General features: G+C 58.3%; 1 protein-coding gene across 13 annotated transcripts in view; it reads left to right on the top strand.

The window, feature by feature from the left end:
• SMARCA4 (SWI/SNF related BAF chromatin remodeling complex subunit ATPase 4) overlaps nucleotides 1-27,182 on the top strand; it is a 109,959-nt gene that overhangs the window by 52,758 nt on the left and 30,019 nt on the right. For all 13 annotated transcript variants that reach the window (XM_070059122.1, XM_070059119.1, XM_070059115.1 and 10 more), the window contains exons 13-18: nucleotides 94-151; nucleotides 13,585-13,706; nucleotides 14,986-15,136; nucleotides 15,943-16,106; nucleotides 24,507-24,573; nucleotides 25,192-25,302. In XM_070059122.1, the coding sequence (XP_069915223.1) occupies nucleotides 94-151; nucleotides 13,585-13,706; nucleotides 14,986-15,136; nucleotides 15,943-16,106; nucleotides 24,507-24,573; nucleotides 25,192-25,302 (673 nt within the window). The remainder of the gene's footprint in view (nucleotides 1-93; nucleotides 152-13,584; nucleotides 13,707-14,985; nucleotides 15,137-15,942; nucleotides 16,107-24,506; nucleotides 24,574-25,191; nucleotides 25,303-27,182) is intronic.

Raw genomic sequence — 27,182 nt, 5'->3', positions numbered from 1 at the left:
GTTTCCCCGCCGTTCGGACGTCAGGCTGATTGCTGGGGGGAGGCGTCCGGCCGGCGCCAGGAGCTCTCTGCTAAATCGCGAATGTTTCCCCAGGTACGAAGTCGCTCCGAGGTCTGACAGTGAGGAAAGCTCAGAGGAGGAGGAGGAGGAGGTAAGGGTCCCTCCCCGTGTGTGTCCGTCACTGTGTCGCTCTCACCCCTCTGCTGGGGGCTGGGGCTGGGGGCGGGACCGTCCCAGACGCCACCTCTCGCGTGTGACTGTCTGTCACAAGTGAAGTGAGACGGGACGTGTGCATCCTGGGCCATCCTGGGCCGTCAGCCACATTTCAGGGCTGGGCTCCCCGCCAGTGTCAGTGCCTTGATGCCTCTGGTCAGCTGCGAGAGCCTGTCTGATGGCAGCGTGCTGTGCCGTGGAGCTGTCTTGGTTTCCTTGGGGGTCCCCTGGGCTCCTGCGGTTTCAGCGTTTTCCTCTCTGGCCGTCTGCAGTGTACAGGCGTATCCGTGTACTCCGTGCTGAGATTCTGATGGGGGCAGATGGGACACCCCAATTCCTATAGCACTCGCTAGTGTGCTGCTTAAGAAACTACACTCCATGGCCGGCGCCGTGGCTCAATAGGCTAATCCTCCACCTTGCGGCGCCGGCACACCGGGTTCTAGTCCCGGTCGGGGCGCCGGATTCTGTCCCGGTTGCCCCTCTTCCAGGCCAGCTCTCTGCTATGGCCAGGGAGTGCAGTGGAGGATGGCCCAGGTGCTTGGGCCCTGCACCCCATGGGAGACCAGGAGAAGCACCTGGATCCTGGCTCCTGCCATCGGATCAGCGCGGTGCGCCGGCTGCAGCGGCGGCCATTGGAGGGTGAACCAACGGCAAAAGGAAGACCTTTCTCTCTCTGTCTCTCTCACTGTCCACTCTGCCTGTCAAAAAAAAAAAAAAAAAAAAGAAACTACACTCCATTTATTTACTTTCATTTTAAAATGCTATTTGAAATGCAGATTGACAGACAGGAGGAGACAAAGATCTTCCATCTGCTGGTCCACTCCCCAAATGGCCACAACAGCCAGGGCTGGGCCAGGCTGAAGCCAGGAACCTAGAACTCCATCCAGGTCTCTCTTCTGGCTGGCAGGGCCCAAGTAGTTGGACCATCTTCCCGCTGCTTTCCCGGGCACAACAGCAGGGAGTGGGAATCTGAAACGGCAGCCAGGACTCGAACTGACACACCGGTATGGGGTGCTGGCATCCCAGGTCGGGGTTTAACCCACTGGGCCATAACACTGATCAAAGCATCCAGTTTTTTTGTTTGTTTGTTTGGTTTTTTTTGTTTTGTTTTGTTTTTTGTTTTTTAATTTTATTTGACAAGTAGAGTTATAGACAGAGAGAGAGAGAGAAGTCTTCCTTCCGTTGGTTCACCCCCCAAATGGCTGCCATGGCCGGCGCTGCGCCGATCCAAAGCCAGGAGCTTCTTCCTGGTCTCCCATGCAGGTGCGGGGCCCAAGCACTTGGGCCATCCTCCACTGCCCTCTCAGGCCATAGCAGAGAGCTGGACTGGAAGAGGAGCAGCCAGGACTGGAACCTGGTGCTCATATGGGATGCCGGTGCCACAGGTGGAGGATTAACCAAGTGAGCCACGGCGCTGGCTCCAGCGTCCAATTTTCACATCCAGTGCAGTTGACTGAGGGCCACTGTTCAGTTGCTACTTATTTGTAGACCACTAACACTTTTTTTTTTTTTTTTTTTTTTTTTTGGTATTAGAGAGTCAGAGAAAGCTCCATTCTACTGGTTCCCTCCACAGATGGCCACAGTGGTCAAGGTTGGGCTGGTCCACGCTGATGCTGGGAGCCAGAAACTCAGTCTGTGTCTCCGACATGGGTGGCAGGGCCCAGGACTTGAGCTGTCACCTGCTGCCTCCCAGGGTCCGCATGAGCAGGAGCTGGAGACAGGAGTGGAGGCAGGACTTGAGTCTTATTCTAGTAGAGGGCGCAGGGATCGCGAGGCCGAACGCCTGCCCTGTTGTGATGTGTTTTCACTAGCTTTATTGAAGCCTGACTTGCACGCTGTGAAATACACTACTGGGAGTGTGCTGTCCTGATAGCTGGTGACTAGTCTATGTAGGGCTTCTGTTTGTGGGCTTCTTTAGAAGATTCGTTTCCTTATTTGAAAAACAGAGTTACAGAGAGGAAGAGGCAGAGAGAGGCCTTCTGTCCACTGGTTCACTCTCTAGATGGCTGCAGTGGCCAGAGCTGAGCCGATCCGATGACAGGAGCCAGGAGCTTCTTCCGGGTCTCCCATGCGGGTTCAGAGGCCCAAGCACTTGCGCCATCATCCACTGCGCTCCCTGGCCACAGCAGAGATCGGAAGTTGAGCAGCTGGGACTCGAACCGGCGCCCGTATGGGATGTGGGCACTGCAGGCGACAGCTTTCCCCACGTTGTGGGGTTTGCTACAGGTGGAGTCACATCAGACGTCTGGTGTTTCTCCTGTGTCTGAGGTCACCCCTGTTGCTGCGTGTCAGGAATTTGTCCCTCTGCTGGGGAGCAGCCGCTTTCTTGATCCCTTCCAGGTGACGGATGCTCATGCGTTTGTGTCCCCGTCTCGTGCTGTCGCGAGTCCTGCTTCTGTGAGCATTGGCAGGCGTGTCTAGGTGTGGACTTAGGTGTTCATTTGTCTCGGGGGGATGCCTGGAGTGCAGTGGCTGGGTCGTACGTTTGTCTTTCTACGAAACCGCCCAGCTGTTTTCCGGGGGGCTGTACTGTTTCCCGGGCTCCAGTTTTTCCGTGCTCCCCAGCCCGTCATCACTCCTTTAGTGGGGTGGCCTCCCTCTCACTGTGGCCTCCATTTGCATTTTCCTGTAATTGGAGGTGCTGGCCATCTCTCTTTTTTTTTTTTTTTTTTTTTTTTTTGACAGGCAGAGTGGACAGTGAGAGAGACAGAGAGAAAGGTCTTCCTTTTGCCATTGGTTCACCCCCCTATGGCAGCTGTGGCCGGTGTTGTGCTGATCCAAAGCCATGAGCCAGGTGCCTCTCCTGGTCTCCCATGTGGGTGCAGGACCCAAGCACTTGGGCCATTCTCCACTGCCTTCCCGGGCCACAGCAGAGAGCTGGACTGGAAGAGGGGCAACCGGGACAGAATCCAGCACCGCAACCGGGACTAGAACCCGGGGTGCTGACGCCGCAGGCGGAGGATTAGCCTATTGAGCCGCGGCGCTGGCCTTTTTTTTTTTTTTTAATATTTTATTTATTATTTCTTTGAGAGGTAGAGTTATAGTCAGTGCGAGGGAGAGGCAGAGAGTAAGGTCTTCCATCTGCTGGTTCAGTCGCAAAATGGCTGCAACGGCTGGAGCAGAGCTGATCTAAAGCCAGGTGCTTCCTCCTGGTCTCCCACGCGGGTGCAGGGGCCCAAAGACTTGGGCCATCCTCCACTGCTTTCCCGGGCCATAGCAGAGAGCTGGATCGGAAGTGGAGCAGCCGGGACTGGAGCCGGCCCCCATATGGGATGCCAGCAAGCAGGCGGAGGGTTAACCTGTGCTACAGTGCTGGCCCCATGATCATCTTTCCATACACACATAGGCCCTATTCCTAGATCTTTGATTAAAATTGTTCAAGTGTTTTGCCCATGTTAATTGGGTTATTTCTTACTGCATTGTAGGAGTTCTCTATGGTTTAGATACTTGTCTTTTTTAAAAACTTTATTTTGGAAGGTAGAGACAAAGATACACATAAAGATTTATTTATTTATTATTTGAAATGGAGAGTTACAGAGAGGCAGAGAGAGAGGGAGGGAGGGAGGGAGGTCAGTCTTCATCCACTGGTTCACTCTGCAAATGACTGCAATGGCTGGAGCTGGGCCGATCTGAAGCCAGGAGCCAGGAGCTTCTTCCAGGTCTCCCACACAGGTACAGGGACCCAAGAACTTGGGCCGTCTTCCACTGCTTTCCCAGGCCACAGCAGAGAGCTGGATCAGAAACGTAGCAGCTGGGACTTGAACCGGTTCCCATATTGGATGCCAGCACTGCAGGCGGCATCTTTACCCGCTACGCCACAGCGGTGACCCCTGCAAATTTTTTTTTTTTTTTTTTTAAAAGATTCATGTATTTAGAAGGCCGTGTTACAGAGAGGCAGAGACACAGAGAGAGAGAGAGATCTTCCATACACTGGTCATTCCTCAAATAGCTGCAATGGCTGGAACTGGGCTGATCCAAAGCCGTGAGCCTTCTCCATGTCTCCCATGCGGGTCCAGGGGCCCAAGGACTTGGGCCATCTTCCACTGCTTTCCCAGGCCATGGCAGAGAGCTGGATCAGAAGAGGAGCAGCTGGGTCTTGAACTGGCACCCATATGGGATCCTGGCATCGCAGGTGGTAGCTTTACTGACAACGCCACTGTGCTGGACCCCGGGCCCCACGGTTTTGTTTTCTTAATACTATATTTTGAAATGCTACAGTTTAAGTTTCATGAAGTCTAACTTGTTGTTGTTTTCTTTTATGCCTGTGCCTTTGGTGTTTTATCTCAAGAATTGTTTGCCTAACCCAGAGTCTCAAAAGGTGTTCTGCAGTGTTTTGGTTCAGGAGTTTTCCTTGACAGAGTAAGCTCCTAGACTCAGGGCCATCTCTGGGTCCATCTCTGTGTATGGTCTGAGGTAAAGGTCTGTAAGTGTATATTTCGGGTATGGTTATCAGTTTACTCAGCATATTTAATAAAATGGCTGTTTTCTTCCCGTGGACTAGTGTGGACACTTTTGCTGAAAGTCCCTTGGCTACAAATGTCAGATTTTATCTCTGATTTCTCAGTTCTGTTCCACTGATGTCTAGATTTGTCTTTGGGCCACTCCCAGACTCATCTGAACTTTTTTTAGGATTTTGTTTTACTTGTTTGAGAGGCAGACAGAGGTAAAGAGATCGTCCATCTTTTGGTTTGCTCCTCCAGATGTCTCAATGGCTGGGGTGGACCAAGCGAAGCCAGAAACAAGAAACTCCATCCAGGTCTCTCACTGGCATCTTCAGCTGCTTTCCAAGGCCCATTAGCAGGGAGCTGGATCAGAAGTGGACTAGCCGGGTCATAACCTGGCGCCCACGTGGGCTGCCACCATTGTAGGCAGCAACTTAACCCGCCACATCACTAGTCCCCGCCCCCCCCTTACTGTCTTGATTCCTGCAGCTTCATAGTAAGTCTCGAAATCAGAGAGTGTTGTCTCTCCAGCATTGTTGCTGCTTTTCACACGTGTCTTTTTCATTTGTAGAGGTTCATTTGTTTATTTGAAAGGCAGAGTGACAGAGCTTCACCTGTGTCTCCCACGTGGGTAGCAGGGGCCCAAACACTCAGGCCACCCTGGCTGCTTTACCAGGCTTGTTAGCAGGGGACTGGATGAGAAGTGCAGCAGTGGGTCGTGCGCTGGCGCCCACATGGCATGCTACTGTCCCAGGCAGCAGCGGAACCTTGGTGCTGCCCCCGCCCCTTTGAAGATTTATTTTTTATTTATTTGAAAGACAGACTAACAGTTGGGAGCGAGAAAGAGAGATCTTACATCAGATAGTTCACTCCCCAAATGCCCACAAGAGTCAGGGCTGTGCCAGTCCAAAGCCAGGAGCCTGAAGCTGCATCTGAGTCTCCACATGGGTGGCAGGGGCCCAAGCACCTGGACCATCTTCTGCTGCCTCCCAGGCAGGACTGCAAGTGGAACAGCTGGAGCTGACTGGCACTCGTACGGTGCCGGCAGCTCGTAACAGAGGCTCGGCCAGTGTGCCACGCCAGCCCGTAGTTTACTCTTCCTCACACTGTGTGAATGTAATTGTTTCTCTTACTTTCATTTCTGGGTTGTCTCTTGCTGTTACTTGGTAAGGAAACTGAGTTTTATATTTTGTCTTGTATCCTGGGATCCAGCTATAAACCCTGATAGGGTTTTCTGTGGATTCTTTAATATTTTTGCGTTCAGAATCCTGCCTTGTGTGAGTAAGGAGTTTGCCTTCTTCCCGTCTCCGTGTGTTTACTGTCAGCCCTGTCGCTCTGGCTGGTGATGCTGATCTTCCCGTCTCCGTGTGTTTACTGTCAGTCCTGTCGCTCTGGCTGGTGATGCTGATCTTCCCGTCTCCGTGTGTTTACTGTCAGCCCTGTCGCTCTGGCTGGGTGATGCTGAGCGAAGGCGCTGAGAGCCGGTGTCCTTGTTTGCCGTCTGAGGGGCGGTGGCCAGTCTGTCTCCGTTGACGTCATGGGTGGTTTTTTCATAGCTGCTCTTTATCAGGTTAAATTGTTATCTGCTTCTAGTTGGTTGAGAATTTTTGCTCATGAAGGGATCCTAAACCTTTTTTGGAAGATTTATTTATGTATTTGCAAGGCAGATCCACGTAGGACGAGGCAGAGATCTTCCATCTACTGGGTTACTCCCCAGATGCTTGCAACAGCCAGGACTGGACCAGGCCTAAGCCAGTAGCCAGGGACACCATCCGGGTCTCCCACATGGGTGGCAGAGACCCAGGTTCTTGGACCATCACCTGCTGCCCTCCCTGGCACATTTGCAGGGAGCTGGATTAGAAGCAGAGCTGCTGGACTTGAACCAGCTCTCTAATGGACTGATGTTGCCAGCAGTGGCTTAACCGGCTGTGTAACATTGCCATCCCCCAAAACATTTTCCAATTCCACTTGGGTTTATTTTCGTTTTATCTTTAAAGATGTATTTATTTATCTGAAAGGTAGAGTTAGACATCTTCCAGCTGCTGGTCCACTTCCCAAATGACTGCAGCATCTCGGAGCCTGGACTCCTTCCAGGTCTCCCACGTGGGTGACAGTGCCCCAAGCGCTTGGCCATCTTCTGCTGCCTTCCCAGGCACGTTAGGGAGGAGGTGGCTCAGAAATGGAGCAGGGGACTGCCCTGTGGCCTAGCGGGTAAAGCCGCCGCCTGCAGCGCCAGCATCCCATATGGGCGCCAGTTTGAGTCCTGGTTGCTCCACTTCTGATCCAGTTCTCTGCTGTGGCCTGGGAAAGCAGTGAAAGATGGCCAAGTCCTTGGGCCCCTGCACCCACGTGGGAGACCCAGAAGAGGCTCCTGGCTCCTGGCTTCAGACCAGCCAAGCTCTAGCTGTTGCAGCCATTTGAGGAGTGAACCAGCAGATGGAAGACACTTCTCCCCCGTACACACACATCTTTCTGTAACTCTTTCAAATAAATAAATAAAATCTTTAAAAAAAAAAAAGAAGAGAGAGAGAGAAAAGAAGTGGAGTATCTAGTACTGTGAACGGTACTTCTGTGGGATGCTTGGTTGCTGACTTAGCTGGCAGCGGCTTAACCTGCCGTGCCACAGTGCTGGCCCCCTGTGGTTGATTTTTTGACTCAGCGAGTTATTTAGAAGTGTGTTGCTCGATTTTAAATATTTACATGTTTCCCAGGTTTTTGTTTCGCTGTTGCTTTCTAATTTAATTATCTTGTGGTTTGAGAAGATACTTTGTATTATTTGTTTGAAAATCAGACACAGAGAGATAGAGAGCTCGCACTCGTCACTTCACCCCTCAGGTTTTCCCAGCACCCTGCCTGGGCCAGCCAGGAGCCAGGACCTCAGTTCTGGTCTCTCATGTGTTTGTCAGGAAGCCAGAGTCGGAGCGGAGTGAGGACGTGAACCAGGCGTCCAGCGTGGGGCATGGTAGCCCAAGTGGTGTCTAGCTGCTTTGCCAAACACCCACCCTGGATTTATTCTCCCTTGGCTGTGTTTCCCCCCGATTTGGCAAGTTTCAATTTTCTGCCTTCTCTTGGGATTCTGGATTGTTACCTCACGCCTGACTTCAGTGCTTCAAATGCACTTACGGTCACCTTGAACACACGTGTGAGCTCTGTGTGCCAGCGCCGGCGTCTGGGCCAGGGGCAGGTTCTGTTCATGAGTTTGTCAAGACAGAAACTACAGACAGAACTACAGAGAGAGGTAGACAGAGACAGAGAGGTCTTCCATCTGTTGGTTCACTCCCCAGATGGCTGCAGTGACCGGAGCTGAGCCGATCCTGTGCCAGGAGCCAGGAGCTTTCCCCAGGCCTCCTACGTGGGTGCAGGAGCCCAAGGACTTGGGCCATCCTCCACTGCCCTCCCAGGCACACTACCATGGAGCTGGGTCGGAAGTGGAGCAGCCGGGACTTGAACGATACCCATATGGGATGCCGGTGGGGCAGGCTGGGGCTTTAACTTGCTCCGTCATAGTGCTGGCCCTCACTGCCCGGTGGATTGGTGGGTTGGTTGGTTGGTTGGTTTTTGGACTGGTCTTTCCATGTCGTGCTGAAACCTGTTCTAGCCTCTCTGGAACCTGACGTCCATGCTGGGGCCGAAGTCTGGCGGGGCGGGGAGGGACGGGATGCGTATTTGTCTGGTTAGGGACTCCTGGGTCGGTGCTGGGAAACCTGTTTCCCTCAGTGTGTGCCACCTCTGTGTCTCAACAACAGCTCAAATGTTGTTGCTGTTTTGTGTTCTCTGTTAATTTTTTTAAATCTCGTCTCTCTGGGAGCAGGCTGCGTTTCTTCATAGTTCGGTGTTCACCTGGTGATGGGGCTGAGGCTGTGCCCAAGGCTCTGAGCCTGTCAGTCCTCCCTGTCCCGCAGACGGGCCGGCACGCACAGGGCTCCCACTCCGCGCTGTGCCACTTTCACATCTGCCCGGTAAGCACTTTGTGCTGGGCCTCGTCTGCTGAGTGTGTGCAGGCACCATGTGCCGAGGGCCTCACCTACAGTGCTGTCAGACAGCTGAGCCCTGGCTTCCCGCCCTGCCCTCCAGCAAGGCCTGCCCTGCAGCCGCAGCCGCAGCCGCAGCCGAGGGGGCCCCAGCAAAGACGCCCCAGACTCCTCCTCCTCGTCTCATTTACACTTGGACCGGCGTCGGGATTTGACGCTTCTCCCGCCGTAGCCGCCTTCGGTTGACTCCCAGGGCTCTGAGCTGGTCATGTTTGCCAATTTGGACCAGTTCTTCTTTTAGATTTATTTATTTGAAAGGGAGTGTTATAGAGAGGCAGAGGTCTTCTATCCCCTGGTTCACTCCCCAGCTGGCCACAACAGCTGGAGCTACACTAATCAGAAACCAGGAGCCAGGAGCTTCCTCCATGTCTCCCATGTGGGTGCAGGGGCCCAAGGACTTGGGCCATCTTCCACTGCTTCCCCAGGCCACAGCAGAGAGCTGGATCGGAAGTGAAGCAGCCAGGACTCCTGCCAGGCCCCATCTGGGATGCCAGCATTGTAAGCAGTGGCTTTACCCGCTAAGCCACAATGCTGGCTCTTGACCAGTTTTAAGGTCACATTTATTTATTTATTTATTTATTTTTGACAGGCAGAGTTAGACAGTGATAGAGAGAAAGGTCTTCCTTCTGTTGGTTCACTCCCCAAATGGCCACTACAGCCGGCGCAGCGCCGATCTAAAGCCAGGAGCCAGGTACTTATCCTGGTCTCCCAAGCGGGTGCAGGGCCCAAGCACTTGGGCCATCCTCCACTGCTCTTCCGGGCCACAGCAGAGAGCTGGCCTGGAAGAGGGGCAACCGGGACAGAATCCGGCGCCCCGACCGGGACTAGAACCCGGTGTGCCGGCGCTGCAGGCGGAGGATTAGCCTAGTGAGTTGTGGCGCTGGCCTTAAGGTCACTTTTAGAGAATTTTTTTTTACAGAAAGAGGCAGCTCTCTCCCACTGGGCCCTGTGGGCCAAGGCCAGAGGCAGGAGCTGGGAGCTGCATCTGGATCTCCCACGTGAGTGGCAGGGCCTAAGTGCTGGGCCATCACGGCTGCCTCCCTGTGTGTGCATTAGCAGGGAGCTGGAGTCAGGGGCAGAGCTGGGAATTGAACCCAGGCACTCTGAGGGGCGACAGCTTTGTTACAAAGATACTATTTCCGTTATTTGAAAGATCTTCCAGCTGTTGGTTCACTCCCTAAATGCCCACAACAGCCAACATTAGGCCAGGCTGAAGCCAGAAGCCAGGAGTTCCATCCAGGTCTCCCTGTTGGTGGCAGGGTGCGGGGATTTGAGCTGTCACTTGCTGCCTTCCAGGGTGCGCGTGAGCAGGAACCTGGATCAGAAGAGCTGGGCAGCTCACATTTCTGAAGAACAGGCAAAGTCGTGCATCTGTTTGATGGAGCTTTATAACAGTGCCCCCCACCAAGTCCCAGGCTCCTGGGCAATGAGAATTGAGAGTCACCGATTTGTGACTAATACTTACGAGGCACTAGTAGATACCACTGTGCTGCTGATTGTAGTTTTCTTTTTTTTTTTTTTTTTTTTTTGACAGGCAGAGTGGACAGTGAGAGAGAGAGACAGAGAGAAAGGTCTTCCTTTGCCGTTGGTTCACCCTCCAATGGCCGCCGCGGCCGGCGCGCTGCGGCCGGCGCACCGCGCTGATCCGATGGCAGGAGCCAGGAGCCAGGTGCTTTTCCTGGTCTCCCAAGCGGGTGCAGGGCCCAAGCACTTGGGCCATCCTCCACTGCACTCCCTGGCCACAGCAGAGGGCTGGCCTGGAAGAGCGGCAACCGGGACAGAATCCGGCGCCCCGACCGGGACTAGAACCCGGTGTGCCGGCGCCGCTAGGCGGAGGATTAGCCTAGTGAGCCGCGGCGCCGGCCTTGTAGTTTTCATATTTAATCTTCACAAAATCACATGAGATGGAAACTCCTCAGCGTATGTCACAAGTGAGTGAAATACACTTACTTGCTTAAAATGGGCCCGCTGGTCCAGGTGGAGCCAGGATTTGAGACTTAAACTCCCCTGGAAGTGTGGAGCTGCTGATGGAAGCAGCCAGGGCTGGGAAGTAGGAGATCAGTAAGTTCTTGATCCTACAGATCGTAATGGTAGTTGTTGTCACAGCTGTTACCTGAAGGTTGCCTTTGCTCCAAGTATTGTGTACTGAGCGTTTTCCTTCCGTGTTGCTCAGTCCCTACTCCACGGGCAGAAATCGTTTACCTGGGCTTTACGGCATCTGCTGCAAAGTCCTGTGAAGACAGCGACTGTGTGGCTCATTGCTGCATCTCTGGCTGCAGCTCTTTGCCCGACACAGGCAAGGTAGAGAGTGAGTGACCATCAAGGAGTGTCATTGATTCGAGGATCCAGCAACCTTCTGTTCCTTCAAGCCCTGCCAACTCTTACACGGAAAGAAACAAAGATCTATGCACAAAGGGACATTTTTGCTTCTGAAGTTGTGGGGACTGTCACTGGTTAATTGCAGAAGAGAAGGTCATGGCTCCTGCTGGAACATTCTGGAGTGTGGACAATGCTCAGGTTAGAATATAACCAAAGACAGCTATCATGTGTTCTCCCTGATTTGTGGTAACTAACAGTACAGCAAATGCAGTGTATGTGGGCAGAATTAACGTTCTGAGATTCGGTTATTGTTTACAGCCCGTGCCCGTACTGTGGAGGAACAGCAGATTTTTCTTCTTGCCAGTTGTGGCATTCTTTACTTAGTGAGGGGTTAGGTTTGCGATCATAAAATAAACCGAGAGTGTGTCATTATAAAGATTAAATAGGAAGGAGACGGCGGGGTTGGGGGGTAGGCATGAGGGCCATTGTGCTCCTGAATCTATATATATGAGATACGTGACGTTTGTTTACCTTACATAAATAAAAAAGGGGGGCCGGGACTTGAACCAGGCGCTCTGATAGGGAACGCAGAGGTCCCGAGTCGCCACCTAACCGTTGTGCCTGACACCCCACCCCCATGTCGCTTTGGGAGGAGAGCATTTGCTGACCTCTGACCTCACAGTGCCTCCCCTATTTCAATTGCAGATAGTGTTATTCTTAGTTGGAAGTTTGTATTAGTAACTTCTTTTTTTCTGCCTGAAATGTTATCATTATCTTTTGTTTATTCCGGGTGATCTAGAAAATCAGTTGGTGATTCAGGAGAAATCTCATTGGAATTTGATTGGAATTACTTAACTGATTAGAGATTTTCTTTTAGGCTTTGTGGCAGTTCCTTTATCAGCAAGAAAAATAATTCCGTGTGCTGTTGTCTGCTTTATACAGGAATTCAAAAATGGTTTGGTATTGAGAAATGTGTTCATACGTATTTCATTCTATTTTTTAAAGACTTATTTATTTGAAAGGCTGAGTTAGGAAGGAGGGAGAGAGAGGAAAAATCTCCCGTCTGCTGGTTCTTCCCCTAAATGGCTGTAGCATCCTGGGCTGGGCGTGGGGGTCTGCTGGTTCTTCCCCTAAATGGCTGTAGCATCCTGGGCTGGGCGTGGGGGTCTGCTGTGGGGGTGCAGGGGCCCAAGCACGTGGCCCATCTGCTGCTGCTTTCCCAGGCCATAGCAGGGAGCTGGGTTGGACGTGGAGCAGCCGGGACTTTAACGCATATGGCGTGCTGTTGTAGCCAGCGGCTTGACCTGCTGCACAGCGCCGTCCCACGTTCACGTATAATTTATCACCCTGTCATGGGAAGTGCTAGTGTCATGTGCTCGGTCAGTTCGGAAGTCTTCTGATGAGTGACAGTGCTCGTATGTAACTTACAAGTCCTGTTGTCTCCACTGTTACGTACATTTCACATGTTGGGCCATGTCCGTGAAGCTGGATGTTAAATTGTGAGTAGTAAATTTTGACAGTTGGCTGCAAAGTGTTAAATATCCAAGTGAATGAAGTGAAAAATGGTGCCACGGCATCAGTAGTCAGGCACGGATTCTGTAAGTCCATTACCTAACGGGCTCAGACAGGCAGGGACTCGACTTCAGATAGCTATGAGAGAGCACAGAGTACCCCCAAGATACCCATTTTTGAAAAAAAAATTATTACTTGAGAGGCATAGTTACAGACAGAGGAGAGACAGAGAGGCCTTCCCTCCGCTGGTTCACTCCCCAAATGGCCACAACAGCTGGCACTGGGCCGATCCGACACCAGGAGCTTCTTCCAGGTCTCGCACGTGGATATAGGGGCCCAAGCACTTGGACCATCTTCCTCTGCTTTCCTAGGCCATAGCAGAGAACTGGATCAAATTAATAGGTTTATTTTATTTATTTAAAAGGCGGTGTTGGAGAGGGAGAGACAGACAAAAACCTCTTCTGTCCACTGGTTCATTCCCCGAATGGCCGCAACAGCCAGGACTGGGCCAGGCTGAAGCCAGGAGCCAGAAGCTTCTTCTGGGTCTCGCATGTGAGTGCAGGGGCCCACGTACTTGGGCCATCTTGTGCTTTCCCAGGCCATCAGCTGCATCAGAACAGCTGGGACTTGAACCAGCAGCCATACGGGATGTTGGTGCTGCAGGCAGATGCTTAACCTGCTGTGCCACAGTGCTGGACCCTCCCCCCAGGACACCCTAAGAAAAGTGCACAGAGCTTGTGCTGGGAAAACTGAACGTCATAGACGGAGCCGTTAAAGAAGGATGCAGGAGAGGCTGACACATTCCGACAGGAAGGGGGTCTGCGCAACAGTAGCGCCCTCTGCAGCGGCTCACGGGGGCACCCTGGGCCCACCTCTGGGGACCCGAGGTCACGTGGCCTTGTCTCTCGGGACAGCAGCGTCTCACCGGGGGCGCCCTGGGCCCACCTCTGGGGACCCGAGGTCACGTGGCCTTGTCTCGGGACAGCAGCGCCCTCTGCAGTGTCTCACCGGGGGCGCCCTGGGCCCACCTCTGGGGACCCGGGGTCACGTGGCCTTGTTTCTCGCAGGAGGAGGAGGAGGAGCAGCCGCAGCCGGCTCAGCCTCCCACCCTGCCCGTGGAGGAGAAGAAGAAGATTCCGGACCCAGACAGCGATGACGTCTCTGAGGTGGACGCCCGGCACATCATCGAGTAAGGCTCCCGACCCACTCCCCTCTGCTGCCGCGGCCGCCGTGGGGCCACCCATACCCGGAGCCTTTCCTTTTTAGGGATTTAACGTGGGGGATGCTTTCATTCACCTTGTTCCACGCCTGCTTAAGAGGCACACGTGGACGGACAGCTCGGAACCCTGTGCCTCCCGGCGAGACTGTCCAGTGCCGGGGTCCTCTCCCGAGCTCCGGCTGCGTTACCAAGCAGACCTGTGTGTTTGCTTTCACACTCAGAGCGCCGGGGCGGCCGTGGCAGGCCGCCCTCGTGTTTGCTGTGGGAAGCGCCGTCACGGCGCCCACGCTCCCTTCCTCTGCTTGGGGTGGCGTTAACAGAGGCCACTAGAGAGTGTAGAAGATGGAGGACACCAGTACGGCGGACGTAAAGGCAGCGCTCGAACAGAAGGAGACGCAGCCGAGCTGTCCCTAATCTGAGAGTGCAGTGTCCACGATGCCGGGAGCTCGGAACCCTCTGGGCGTCAGAGCGCTGCGCGTCTTCAGTGTCGGAATGCTCAGCCTGTGAAGCACTTCAGACCAGGGCCACTCTACCCGTACTTTTATTTATTTAGGATTTATTTATTTGAAAGAGTTATGCAGAGAGAGAAGGAGAGGCAGAGAGAGGTCTCCATCTGCTGGTTCACTCCTCAGCTGGCCTCAGTGGCAGGAGCTGCGTCAGTCCGCAGCCAGGAGCCAGGAGCCTCTTCCTGGTCTCCCACACGGGGGCAGGGGGCCAAGGACTTGGGCCCTCTTCCAGTGCTTGAGCTGGATTGGAAGTGAAGTAGCTAGGACTGGAACCGGCGCCCACATGGGGTGCTGGCGCTGCAGATGGCGGCTTTTACTCGCCGCACCATAGTGCCGGCCCCACAGAGTCACTTCTTAAAGAATTCAGTTAGGCCCCCAAAGTGTCGGACTGTAAATAATTCTGGTTATGCGTGAACTGTTTGCTGTCCGTCTGAACTGTGAGTGGGGAGGGTGAGTGTCCCTCGGGATGGGCCTCTGCTGGGCAGCCACATGTCTGAGCCTGACAGGGGACAGCCTCCGTCCTTCCAGCTGGGCTGGGGACCCACAGCCCCAGGACCCCGTTGTCAGGCCTCGCAGGTTGGCACTGACTGCCGGGCCTGGCCACAGACCGCCCAGCTGCACCTGCGCATGTCTACAGCACAGGCCCAGGTCACTAGGACCCAAAAGGCCACAGGGCTTGTGCCAGGGTGCCTTGTGGCAGTGGGGAGCGTTGTCCTTATGTGGTGCTTCCGTCTCGCTCCCAGGAACGCCAAGCAGGACGTCGACGACGAGTACGGCGTGTCCCAGGCCCTCGCCCGCGGCCTGCAGTCCTACTATGCTGTGGCCCACGCTGTCACAGAGAGGGTGGACAAGCAGTCGGCGCTCATGGTCAACGGCGTCCTCAAGCAGTACCAGGTGAGACTCGGCCTCCGCGGGCGCCGGCTTGCTCCTCTCCTGGAGCCTCAGTTTCCCTGGCCAGCAGATTTGGGATCCCTGAGGTTGAGTGCTGGGGGGAAGGACGCGCCCGTGACTCGGCGTCTGCCGGGGACTCGACACGGGCCAGGCAGGGCAGTGTGTGCGCCCTGCCTGTGAGTCCCGCACGGCACTGGCCGGAGCCCGCGTCTGGGCTGGGTGTGGGGGGGGGACCTGGCAGCCCTGGTCTGCAGCCTCTCCCTGCGGGACTCCTGTGAGGGCGGGAAGGCGACGGCTCTGACACCTGCAGGCCTGGTCTGGCACGTTCGGGGGCAGAGCCACTGCTGCCGTTCTCCGTGGCCTGCACCCCCACCTCATCCCCGGGTCTGGAAGAGGAACCCCAGCTGAGCAACACACCCGGTTTTCCGTTCGGCCGTGAGCCTCGTCCCCAGCTTTGCTTCACCTCCAGAGGCTAATGCAGTGAGCAGGGGGACGTGGCAGGGGCCAGCTCAGCCATACGGTTAGACTGGGCCCACCTGCGTCCGCCATCCGGCAGGACACGGTGGTAGCACACCCGGCCTCCTGCTCCGGCTGCTTGTCCAGGGGCTCCCAGCCTTGCAGGCCCCGGGCAGTCCTGACGAGCTGTCTGGGCCGCCATGCAGTGGCTCCTGGCCGCTCCGGCAACCCCGGCGCTTCCTGGCAGGCAGGTATCTGCAGGTGTGCTTGTGGCCGGCCTCGGCGGAGAGGGGTCACCGAGAGGGAACGCAGGGACAGGCGGCCCCGTGCCCCAGCTGCCGCTGTCGTTGCAGATCAAGGGCCTGGAGTGGCTGGTGTCGCTGTACAACAACAACCTGAACGGCATCCTGGCCGACGAGATGGGGCTGGGCAAGACCATCCAGACCATCGCGCTCATCACGTACCTCATGGAGCACAAGCGCATCAACGGGCCCTTCCTCATCATCGTGCCTCTCTCGTGAGTGCCCCCGCGCGGCGCCAGCCAGCACAGGCCCCTCCTCGCCCTCGCCTCGCCCTCGCCCTCGCCCTCACCCTCACTCTCACTCTCACCCTTACCAGCCAGCGCAGGCCCCTCCTCGCCCTCGCCCTCGCCCTCACCCTCGCCCTCGCCCTCACCCTTGCCCTCACCCTCACCAGCCAGCGCAGGCCCCTCCTCACCCTCGCCCTCGCCCTCGCCCTCACCCTCACCCTCACCCTCACCCTCACCCTCACCAGCCAGCGCAGGCCCCTCCTCGCCCTCGCCCTCGCCCTCGCCCTCGCCCTCGGCCTCGGCCTCGGCCTCGCCCTCGCCCTCGCCCTCGCCCTCGCCCTCGCCCTCGCCCTCACCCTCACCAGCCAGCACAGGCCCCTCCTCACCCTCACCCTCGCCCTCGCCCTCACCCTCACCCTCACCCTCACTCTCACCCTCACCCTCACCCTCACCAGCCAGCGCAGGCCCCTCCTCACCCTCACCCTCGCCCTCGCCCTCGCCCTCACCCTCACCCTCACTCTCACCCTCACCCTCACCCTCACCCTCACCCTCACCAGACAGCGCAGGCCCCTCCTCACCCTCACCCTCGCCCTCGCCCTCACCCTCACCCTCACTCTCACCCTCACCCTCACCCTCACCAGCCAGCACAGGCCCCTCCTCGCCCTCGCCCTCGCCCTCGCCCTCGCCCTCACCCTCACTCTCACCCTCACCCTCACCCTCACCAGCCAGCGCAGGCCCCTCCTCACCCTCACCCTCACCCTCACCCTCACCAGCCAGCGCAGGCCCCTCCTCGCCCTCGCCCTCGCCTCGCCCTCGCCCTCGCCCTCGCCCTCGCCCTCGCCCTCGCCCTCGCCCTCACCCTCACTCTCACCCTCACCAGCCAGCGCAGGCCCCTCCTCACCCTCACCCTCACCCTCACCCTCACCCTTACCCTCACCAGCCAGCGCAGGCCCCTCCTCACCCTCACCCTCACCCTCACCCTCACCAGCCAGCGCAGGCCCCTCCTCGCCCTCGCCCTCGCCCTCGCCCTCACCCTCACTCTCACCCTCACCCTCGCCCTCGCCCTCACCCTCACCCTCGCCCTCGCCCTCACCCTCACTCTCACCCTCACCAGCCAGCGCAGGCCCCTCCTCACCCTCGCCCTGGCCCTCGCCCTCGCCCTCACCCTCACCCTCACCCTCACCCTCGCCCTCGCCCTCGCCCTCACCCTCACTCTCACCCTCACCAGCCAGCGCAGGCCCCTCCTCACCCTCGCCCTCGCCCTCACCCTCGCCCTCACCCTCACCCTCACCAGCCAGCACAGGCCCCTCCTCACCCTCACCCTCACCCTCACCCTCACCAGCCAGTGCAGGCCCCTCCTCACCCTCGCCCTCACCCTCACTCTCACCCTCACCAGCCAGCGCAGGCCCCTCCTCACCCTCACCCTCGCCCTCGCCCTCGCCCTCGCCCTCACCCTCACCCTCGCCCTCGCCCTCGCCCTCGCCCTCACCCTCGCCAGCCAGCGCAGGCCCCTCCTCACCCTCGCCCTGGCCCTCGCCCTGGCCCTCGCCCTCACCCTCACCCTCACCCTCGCCCTCGCCCTCGCCCTCGCCCTCGCCCTCGCCCTCGCCCTCACCCTCACCCTCGCCCTCGCCCTCACCCTCACCCTCACCAGCCAGCGCAGGCCCCTCCTCACCCTCGCCCTGGCCCTGGCCCTCGCCCTCACCCTCACCCTCACCCTCACCCTCGCCCTCGCCCTCGCCCTCGCCCTCACCCTCACTCTCACCCTCACCAGCCAGCGCAGGCCCCTCCTCACCCTCGCCCTCGCCCTCACCCTCACTCTCACCCTCACCACCCAGCGCAGGCCCCTCCTCACCCTCACCCTTGCCCTCACTCTCACCCTCACCCTCACACGCCGCGTCTCAGCCAGCGCTTATTTGAAAGAGTGACAGAGAGGGAAAGGCAAAACCTTTTTTTTGAAAGATTATTTATTTGCGGGCAGAGTCACAGAGAGAGAATGGGGTGTTCCATATACTGGTTCACTCCCCTAAATGGCCACAACGGCAGGAGCTGGGCTGGAGCTGGCCTGATCTGGAGCCAGGAGCCAGGAGCTTCTTCCAGGTCTCCCACATGGGTGTAGGGTCAAGCCCTTGGGCCATCCTCCACTGCTTTCCTGTCCACACCAGAGAGCTGGATCGGAAGAAGAGCAGCTGGGACTCAAACCAGCACCCATATGGGATGCTGGTATGGCAGGGGGAGGATCAACCTAATACGCCACAGCGCGGGCCCCGACAAAATCTTTTATCCATCTATTTGCTTGACAGAGAGAGAGAGAGAGAGAGAGAGAGAGAGATCTCCCACATCCACTGGTTCACTCCCAGATACCTACAACAGCCAAGGCTGGGCCAGACCAGAGCCAGGAGCTCCCTCTGGGTCTCCCATGTGGGTGGCAAGGACCAAGTACTTGGCCGTCTTCCCCTGGCGTCCCAGGCGTGTCGCAAGCAGCCGGGGCAGAAGTGGCGTAGCTGCAGTGGGAGCGTGGCGTTCCGGTGGACCTGGACATCACAAGGAGGCAGCTTCACCTGCCGCGCCACAGCTCAGGCGCCCCCTCCCCTTGCTTTTTGAAAAGCAGAGAGATGGACAGAGATTGATCTCCCGTCCACTGGTTCAATCCAGAAATGCCCTCAACAGCTAGGCCAGACCAAAGCCTGGAGCTGGGGACTCAATCCAGGTCCCCTGTGTGGGTGGCAGGAGCCAAACCAGTTGGGCCATTGCTGTTACCTCCCAGGGCAGCATCGGCGAGCGGGTGGAGTCAGCAGCTGGGCTTGGAACCCAGTCCCAGCCCAGCGCTCTGACACAGGACACGGCGTCTGAACCGCTCGGCCAAGTGCCTGACCTGCCGGCCTTGTTTCAGTGGTCACTTCCTGGTTGCTGGGGACCTTCAGCCCATTCCAGCCTCTGGCGGGGCGCTTGTCCGTCGTTCCCCCGGGCAGCTCTTTGCGGTGTGTCCTTGGCAGCCTCTTCAGCTCCACAGCCGAGGAGTTGTGCCCGTGGGCTTGGCCGGAGACAAGTGCCTCCCTCTGGAAGAACGGGGAGGCGTTTGCGGCTGCCTGGGCAGGTGCTCGTACCAGGCCCTCCTGCATGGGACCTTGCCAGTGCCCTGGCGTTTTGCCAGCCATGGCTCAGCTTGGCACACAGCCCGTCCACCAGGCATGGCGGTGTGACAACCTCAGTGTCCCGAGGAGGCATCCTCACTGCCTCCTGGCTCTCCTGGCCTAGCTTAGCATCTGACATAAAGACATTTCCCTGCCACAGGCTTTCCCAGAAGCCCGTGGTCCAGCTCACGTGGCCCTGGCTCAGTCCGAATGTCGATGTCACAAGACTCACGACTGGCCTGGCGTTGGCTCCCATTGGCCAGGCCTGTGAGGAGCACTGGAGCACGGTCCCCAGCCCCCGTCAGACCTCAGCCAGGAGCCCGTGAGCCTGCAGCCCTGGCGTCTGCCTATCCTGTGGCCGGGCCTGAACTCGGCTGAATTTGCCATGGAGAAGCCGCTTTCTCCCAGGCCCCTTCTTTCCTGATGGTGGGAGGGGGAGGGGAAGGCGGACAGGCTGCCTGGAGTCCAAGCGTGAGAGCCACAGCGCCCCCTGTAGCCTCGCCACCTCTCACCAGACCCTCGCGGCTGCTGCTCCCTTCCCACCCCGCCTGCCCCAGCCGCTTCCGTCCCCCGGGCCTCCAGAGTGTCAAGTCTGCTCCGCGTGTAGAGGCTGCCCTGCGGGCCCTGGTGGCCCTGGTGCCGCCGCTGACGCTCCTGGGTAGATGGCTGCTGACCATCTGCCAGGCCAGGCGACTCGGCTGTGCCAGCGCCAGCTCCCATTTACTTATTGTGTTTCTGGGTGGTTCTAGACAAAAAATGCTCCAGGTGTTGGAGGGCTGCGTGTACCCTCTTCCAACTCCCCTGTCTTTTTTTTTTTTTTTTTTTTTTTTTTTTTTTAAGATTTTTAACTTAGTGGAGAGGCAGAGTTACAGGGAGAGGGAGAGACTGAGAGGTCTTCTATCCACTGGTTCACTCCCCAGATGGCCTCAGTAGCCAGAGCTGGGCCAATGTAAAGCCAACAGCTTCTTGCAGGTCTCCCACACGGGTGCGGGAGCCCAAGCGCTTGGGCCATTTTCCGCTGCTTTTCCAGGCCATCAGCGGGGGGCTGGATTGGAAGAGGAGCATCCAGGACTCAAACTGGCGCCGCAGGCAGAAGCTTAGCCCACTCTGCCACTGCGCTAGCCCCCAGCTACCCCTGTCTTATATCACCCATGGCGTTACAGAAACCAAGAAGTGATTTAACACCATTAACAAGCCAGAGACCTTTTACAATTTTTTTTTTTTGGACAGGCAGAGTTAGACAATGAGAGAGACAGAGAGAAAGGTCTTCCTTCCGTTGGTTCACTCCCCAAATGGCCGCTACAGCTGGTGCTGCGCCAATCCAAAGCCAGGAGCCAGGTGCTTCCTCCTGGTCTCCCAAGCGGGTGCAGGGCCCAAGCACTTGGGCCATCCTCCACTGCCTTCCCTGGCCACAGCAGAGAGCTGGCCTGGAAGAGGAACAACTGGGACAGAATCCGGCGCCCCGACCAGGACTAGAACCTGGGGTGCTGGTGCCGCAGGCAGAGGATTAGCCCAGTGAGCTGCAGTGCTGGCCGACCTTTTACAGATCTTGTCCATTTTCCCGCAAGTGGCTATTTCCTGCACTGCCTGGGCAGCCAGGCCTGACAGTGCCCCAGGCCGCCGTGTCTGGCAGGCTCCTCTGGGCATCTGCAGACGGTCCGTGTCTGGGACTGTGTATGCTGCCCGGGAGCTTCCCCTCCTTGGTGCCATGCAGCAGGAGGCGGGAGAGGTGGGGTGGGGGCGCTCAGCAGGGCGGGGAGCTCTGCTCGCAGCCGCCTGGTGCGTGCTGGCCCGCCCTGCCACACCTGAGGGACCTCCCTCTGCAGGTAGCTGGTGTGCTGTGGGGCCCGTGTCACCAGGGGAGTCCCCGTCTCCTCTTCCTCCTCCCCCTTCCCCGCTCTCCCGTCACTCCAGCGTCTCTCAGCCTAGTTTTGCCTGGATTGTGTGCTCCGTGGGAGGAGCCAAGTGCACGCCTGCCTGGGCTGTGGTCCTCACGTCTTACCTGGGACTCCACTGCTGGGGAGGGCTGTCCCCACCCGCCTTGTTTGCTTGTCTGTTGGGTTATTTATGTCAGCGTGGGCACGCACGCAGACGGGAGCGTCGCTTTGCTGCCCCAGCTGTCGCACCCTGGGCCTGGGGGTCCTTCAGTGGATCCCTCCCCCATCTCGCCTGTCGTCGCCTTGCCTTGCAGTTTCATTTAATGTTTTATTTAAAGACATCTGTCAGAAAGCCAGAGTTACAGAAAGGGAGGGAGGGAGAGAGCGGGTGTCCACCCCTGGTTCACTCCGCACGTGGCTGCGGTAGCCAGGAGCCAGGAGCTTCATCCAGGTCTCCCACATGGGTGACAGGGGCCCAGGCTCTTGGGTCATCTTGTGCTTCCCCAAGCACAGTAGCAGGATTTGGATTGGAAGTGGAGGAGCCAGGATTCAAAGCAGCACCCACGAATGATGCTGAGCTGCGGGCGGAGGCTTAATCTCTGCCACAAAGCCACCCCCGCCCCCGCCCGCTGGAAGATTTATATATTTATTTGAAAGATATAGTGACTGAGGTTTTTTTGTTTATTTTTGAGGATTTATTTTTCATTTGAAAGGTGGAGTTAGAGAGAGGGAGATACAGAGAGAGAGGTCTTCCATCCACTGGTTCACTCCCCAGGTTGCTGCAAGAGCCAGAGCTGGGCCAATTGAAGCCGGGAGCCAGAAGCTTTTGGGTCTCCCACGGGGGTGCAGGGGCCCAAGCACTCAGGCCATCTTCTGCTGCTTTCCCAGGTGCATCAGCAGGGGTCAGATACAGGACTCAAACCAGCGCCAGTATGGAATGCCAGCACCACAGGCAGTGGCTCTACTCACTGTGGCACAGTGCTGCCCCCCAGAGAGGGAAATCTGCTGTCCATTGAGTCACTGCAGGCCAAAGCCAGAAGCCAGGAGCTTCACTGGGTCGCCCATGCGGATGTGGGGGCTGAAGCACTTGGGCCATCTTCCATTGCTGTCCCAGGTCATTAGCGAGGAGCTGGATCAGAAATGCAGCAGTGATGCCCATGTGGGATGCCGGTGTCGCGGGCAGCAGCTCAACCTGCTACGCCACAGTGCTGCCCCTGCCCCTTTTAATTCATTAGCACATGTACTTTGAAAGACACAGAGGTGTGTTCCATGCCCTGGTTCAGTCTCCAAGTGCCTGGAACGTGGAACTCACTCATGTCATGCGTGGTAGTGGTCAAGACTGGAACCCCGTCTCTTCAACGTGAGAGGCAGGCATCGCAGGCAGCGTCTTACCCTGCGTGCCAAAGCCGCCCCTATGCCAGGAGTTAGAAGTCCCTGCGCCCAGAGCGGGTGCAGGGCTCTGCTCGTCTCCAGTTCTCCCCGAAGGGTCCCCCCTGTCCCAGAAGCTGCCTTTCTGCCGTAGGCCCCTGCTCCACCCGCAGGGGGCACCAGTGTGTTTGGCTGCCCAGTCCTGCCAGCTCCAAGCCCCACAGCTGCCGGAGCTGCGCCCCCCGGGCCTTCCATGGGCCCTCAGAGTCCGGGGGTTCTGGGCACGCCTGCTCCGGCTTTGTCCGCTGTGTCCTGCCTCTGCCCTGGAATCAGCCGCTTGTCCGGGGAGCCCCAGCACCCCGTACTAGAGAGGGAGCCGTTTAGAGGGTTCACGATCTTAATTCGAAAACCTGAAATGCTACACGATTCCAAACTTGCTGAGCACCGACCTGATGCCACGGTGGGAAACTCCACACCTGTCCTGGAGGGGTCGCAGGTGGAAGTCCAAGCAGATGTGCGGAATCCCGCACACAGCTGCCTCCCGGCTGCCCTGCGGGGTGCCTACAAGTCCTCGATGAAGTTCACGTGCAGCCCTGGGTCCTGCCCCCAGCGCAGCAAGTCGCCTGTGTGCAGGTGCTCCATGGCCCCATCTCCGGGACCCTGAGTCCCAAGCATTGTAGACAGGGGCTCCTCAGCCCAGGCGCCCGTGACGGCAGGGACGTCATTTCTTGCAGGCCATGCGTGTGTCACGACTGGGCTGTGTGAGCGTGCGCCTGGGCTCCCTCTCGGCACCCGCAGCGCAGGGCCTTCCCCAGTGTGTGTGGGTGGTTGTTTCAGACTTTGCTAGAGTGCAGTGTTCGGCTCAGGTTGTCCCCCCAAGTGAGGGTGTGTGTGCGCGGGTCAGCCCGCAGCCCGCGCCCCGCCTCCCTGCAGGCGGCGCCCACTTTGTCCAGTGTTGTCTCTGGGCGCCATGGCTCCCCGTGCCCGGGGGAAGGTTTCAGCGTTCAGCCATCCCACGGTCCAGGCCTACCCTCTGGGGCTTGATGCTTTCTACTTTGAGCTGCTTGTCCTGGCTCCGTATATTAAAGTATTTTAAAGACAAAGAGGCAGACATGGTCCGCCCACTGGTTCACTCTCCTGGTGCCCACAACAGCCAGGGCTGGGCCACACCCAAGCTCCCGCGTGGGTGGCACCACACGGCCGGCACCTGCTGCCACTCAGGGTGCCCAGTGGCTGCGAGCTGAGAAGCGCAGCCAGGCACTCTGGTGTGGTGCGGCGTCCCCGGTGGCACCCCAACTGCTGTGCCCGAGCCCGCCCGCCGCGTCCTCCCCGCAGCTCAGGACTCCTCAGCGCCTCTCGGCGTCCTGGCCATCCCCCAGCAGCTCCTTCGTGGAAGCTGGGCCTCAGCCGCTGCCCCAGGCACGTCTCGCTGACCTTGAGGGGCAGCGCAGAGCTCAGCTGGGTCAGCCTAGCAGGGACCTGGGCTGCTTTCTGCTTTCTTAGCAGATGACCCGCCCACAGCCTCCCTGCCTCGTGGTAGCAGGATGGCTGCAGCGTCTCAGTCATTTCATCCAGGTTCTCAAGGGCAGCAGTAATGTAAGGCAGCCAAGTCTGCCCTCAAGAGCCTTCCCCAGCGATGCCCCCAGCGATCGGAGCGTCTGTCTCGTTCGCTGAACTGTGCTTACCTGGTTGGCTGAGTTGAAGGGGGCCTCAGCATCACACTCCGAGGAGCTGGGAGAACCAAGAGTGGACACTGCCTCTCGGGCTCTTAGACCTGCAGCCACCGGGCCCTCCTCCCAGGACCTGCCCCCTTGTGCCCTTGGCACCGAATCACCCCTCCCTCAGTCGCCCACCCCCTTCCCTCTTGCAGCTGCATTCGGGCATGCCCTGTTTCCCACCAGGTCTAGGGGCCGCGGCCATGCGACCTCACTCCCCTGACAGCCCGGCTCTGAGCAGCGAGCTGTCCAGGCGCAGACTGGAACCTGACTGTCCCTTTCCTGTCCCCTCAGGACTCTGTCAAACTGGGCGTACGAATTTGACAAGTGGGCTCCCTCCGTGGTGAAGGTGTCCTACAAGGTAGGTCGCAGCTGGGCGGGTTTGGGGACTAGCAGGAGGCGCCAGACGCTGAACACGCACTCAGCTGTGGCCCGCGGTGGGGGGGGGGTCCGCTGTCCCACCCTGGGCTTGGCTACAGACCTGTTCCTGTGTGAGGTGGTCCTGAGCGTGCCAGGGGCCCATGCAGGCTCCTCACACCCCTCTGGGGTCAGGCAGGAGGGCCCCAGAGAGCGGGGAGCGCCGGGTGGGTGTGGGGTGCCCTGGCTCTGGCTGCAGGTGTTGCCTTGGGCCCCGTGAGCCTGGAGAGGGCACAGTCACGTTTGCTGGGGATTGGGGAGGAGGCCAGAGTGATCCTGGTGGGGCATCGAGGGTTGGTCCCAGCCTCCGTCTGGGGCTTTGAGATAGAGAAACAGGGCAGCTGATCGCCCCAGGCCTGTGGCCAGCGGTGGCCCTGCTGCAGGCCCTGCCCTTCCTCCTCCCTGCAGTTGGTGCTGTGGATATCCTGGTTCAGGACGGGCCATGCAGCCCTGCCCAGCCCCGGTCCCGTCACCTCTGGGGCGATGAGCCCCGTGTGCCCCTCCTTTGTCCCCTGGCCGCCCGGGGGCCCAGGCTGAGGCATGTGTGTCCCGTTCCCGGCAGGGCTCTCCGGCGGCGAGGCGAGCTTTCGTCCCCCAGCTCCGAAGCGGCAAGTTCAATGTCCTGCTGACGACGTATGAGTACATCATCAAGGACAAGCACATCCTCGCCAAGGTAGCCCGGGGCCTGCGGGGGGCGGTGCAGCGCACGCGGGTGTGGACAGCGCACGCGGGTGTGGACAGCGCACGCGGGTGTGGACAGGGCCCGCGGGGGGCGGTGCAGCGCACGCGGGTGTGGACAGCGCACGCGGGTGTGGACAGCGCACACGGGTGCTGTGGGTGTGGACAGCGCACGCGGGTGTGGACAGCGCACGCGGGTGTGGACAGCGCACGCGGGTGTGGACAGTGCACGCGGGTGTGGACAGCGCACACGGGTGTGGACAGCGCACATGGGTGTGGACAGCACACGTGGGTGTGGACAGCGCACGCGGGTGTGGACAGTGCCCGCGGGTGTGGACAGCGCACGTGGATGTGGACAGCGCACGCGGGTGTGGACAGGGCCCGCGGGGGGCGGTGCAGCGCACGCGGGTGTGGACAGTGCACGCGGGTGTGGACAGTGCACGCGGGTGTGGACAGCGCACGCGGGTGTGGACAGCGCACGCGGGTGTGGACAGCGCACATGGGTGTGGACAGCACACGGGTTCGTGACGCTGCACCTGGGTTCCAGGCCCAGCTCCCTGCGCGGCTCAGGTGCTGGGCTCCCTGCCCCCCACGTGGGGGACCTGGCTGGAGCTGCCGGTGGCACATGGTGATTGCATCAGTAGACAGGAGGTCTCTGTCTCTGTGCCTCTGAAGTAAACATATTTCTTTAGATAATTCATCAAAAGTAGAATTAAAGATAAGTCTATTCTGGTGCAAAAATAACGTGAAACCCACACATGCAAGCAGTCTTCCCAGACTTCAGGAACGCGCGCCTCGTGCCACGGTGGACTAAGCTTCCCTGCTCCTCATCCAGCTCCCTGCTCACCCCTGGGAGGGCGACGGAAGGTGACCCAAGGGCGTGGGGCCCTGCCACTCGCGTGGCCAAGTGGAGTGCGAGGCTCCTGGCTCTGACCGGGCCCTGCCCTGGTCTTTGCAGCCATTTGGAGAATAAACCAGCAGGTGGAAGATCTGTCTTCCCCCTGCCCCCATAACTCTGCCTTTCAAATAAATCTTGAAAAAAACCCATAGAAATACTGTGAAAAATCCATGTCTGGGCTTCAGAAAATTATTTTTGCTCTAAAATTGAAATCTTTTAATTCATTTTTTTCCCAGAAAGTTTCTGAAGGTCCCTCATCCACGTCTCATGGTCAGGTCAGGGTCACTGGCAAATCCATCACCCAGACATGGAGCGCTCCTGTGTCGGGAACGTGGCGCTGGCTGCCCTGCCTTCGCGGCACCGTGCTGTGGTGCAGGACGCCCAGTTGTCCTGAGGTCACATGCATCCCAGCACCCGTGAGCCCCTGCGCTCTGTCCCTCCGCCCGCACCCTCTCCGGGCACTTGTCGCCCCATGGTGCTCTGTTCTTGGAGGTCGGCTCCAGCTGCCGCACACACCTGAGCCCGTGTGCTGCTGTCTTGCTGTGCCTGGTGGCGGGATGCCCTCTCCCGTGGCTGAATGCCCTGTATGTGCTGATGGTGTACCGCGTTCTCTGCTGGTGACGGACGCCTCGAGCGGTTCTGCCTGGCTGCCGTGAGAGCGGCCGTCTGTGTGGTGAACGCGGGCTCCGGGGCCTTTGCTCTGTCGCCCAGCGCGGCCGTGCTGGGGCCATCACGCTCTTGTTCTGACTGTCTGGAGCCTCCGCGCTGCCCTGCCGCCCTTCTCCACCCGTCTCGGGGCGTGCGCTTTCCCGTTGAGTGGTGGCGAGCATTGTCTTTTTAAAGATTTATGTATTTGAAAGGCAGACTTAGAGAGAGAGATCTGCTGGGTCACTCTGCAAGTAGCCGCAGTGGCCAGGGCTGTGCCAGGCTGACACCAGCAGCTCCTTCTGGGTCTCCCACGTGGGTGCAGGGGCCCA

This window comes from Oryctolagus cuniculus, chromosome 16, assembly GCF_964237555.1.
Source record: "Oryctolagus cuniculus chromosome 16, mOryCun1.1, whole genome shotgun sequence".
NCBI lineage: Eukaryota > Metazoa > Chordata > Mammalia > Lagomorpha > Leporidae > Oryctolagus > Oryctolagus cuniculus.
Note: the sequence above shows the minus strand (reverse complement) of the source record. Positions and strands in the feature narration are given on the sequence as shown.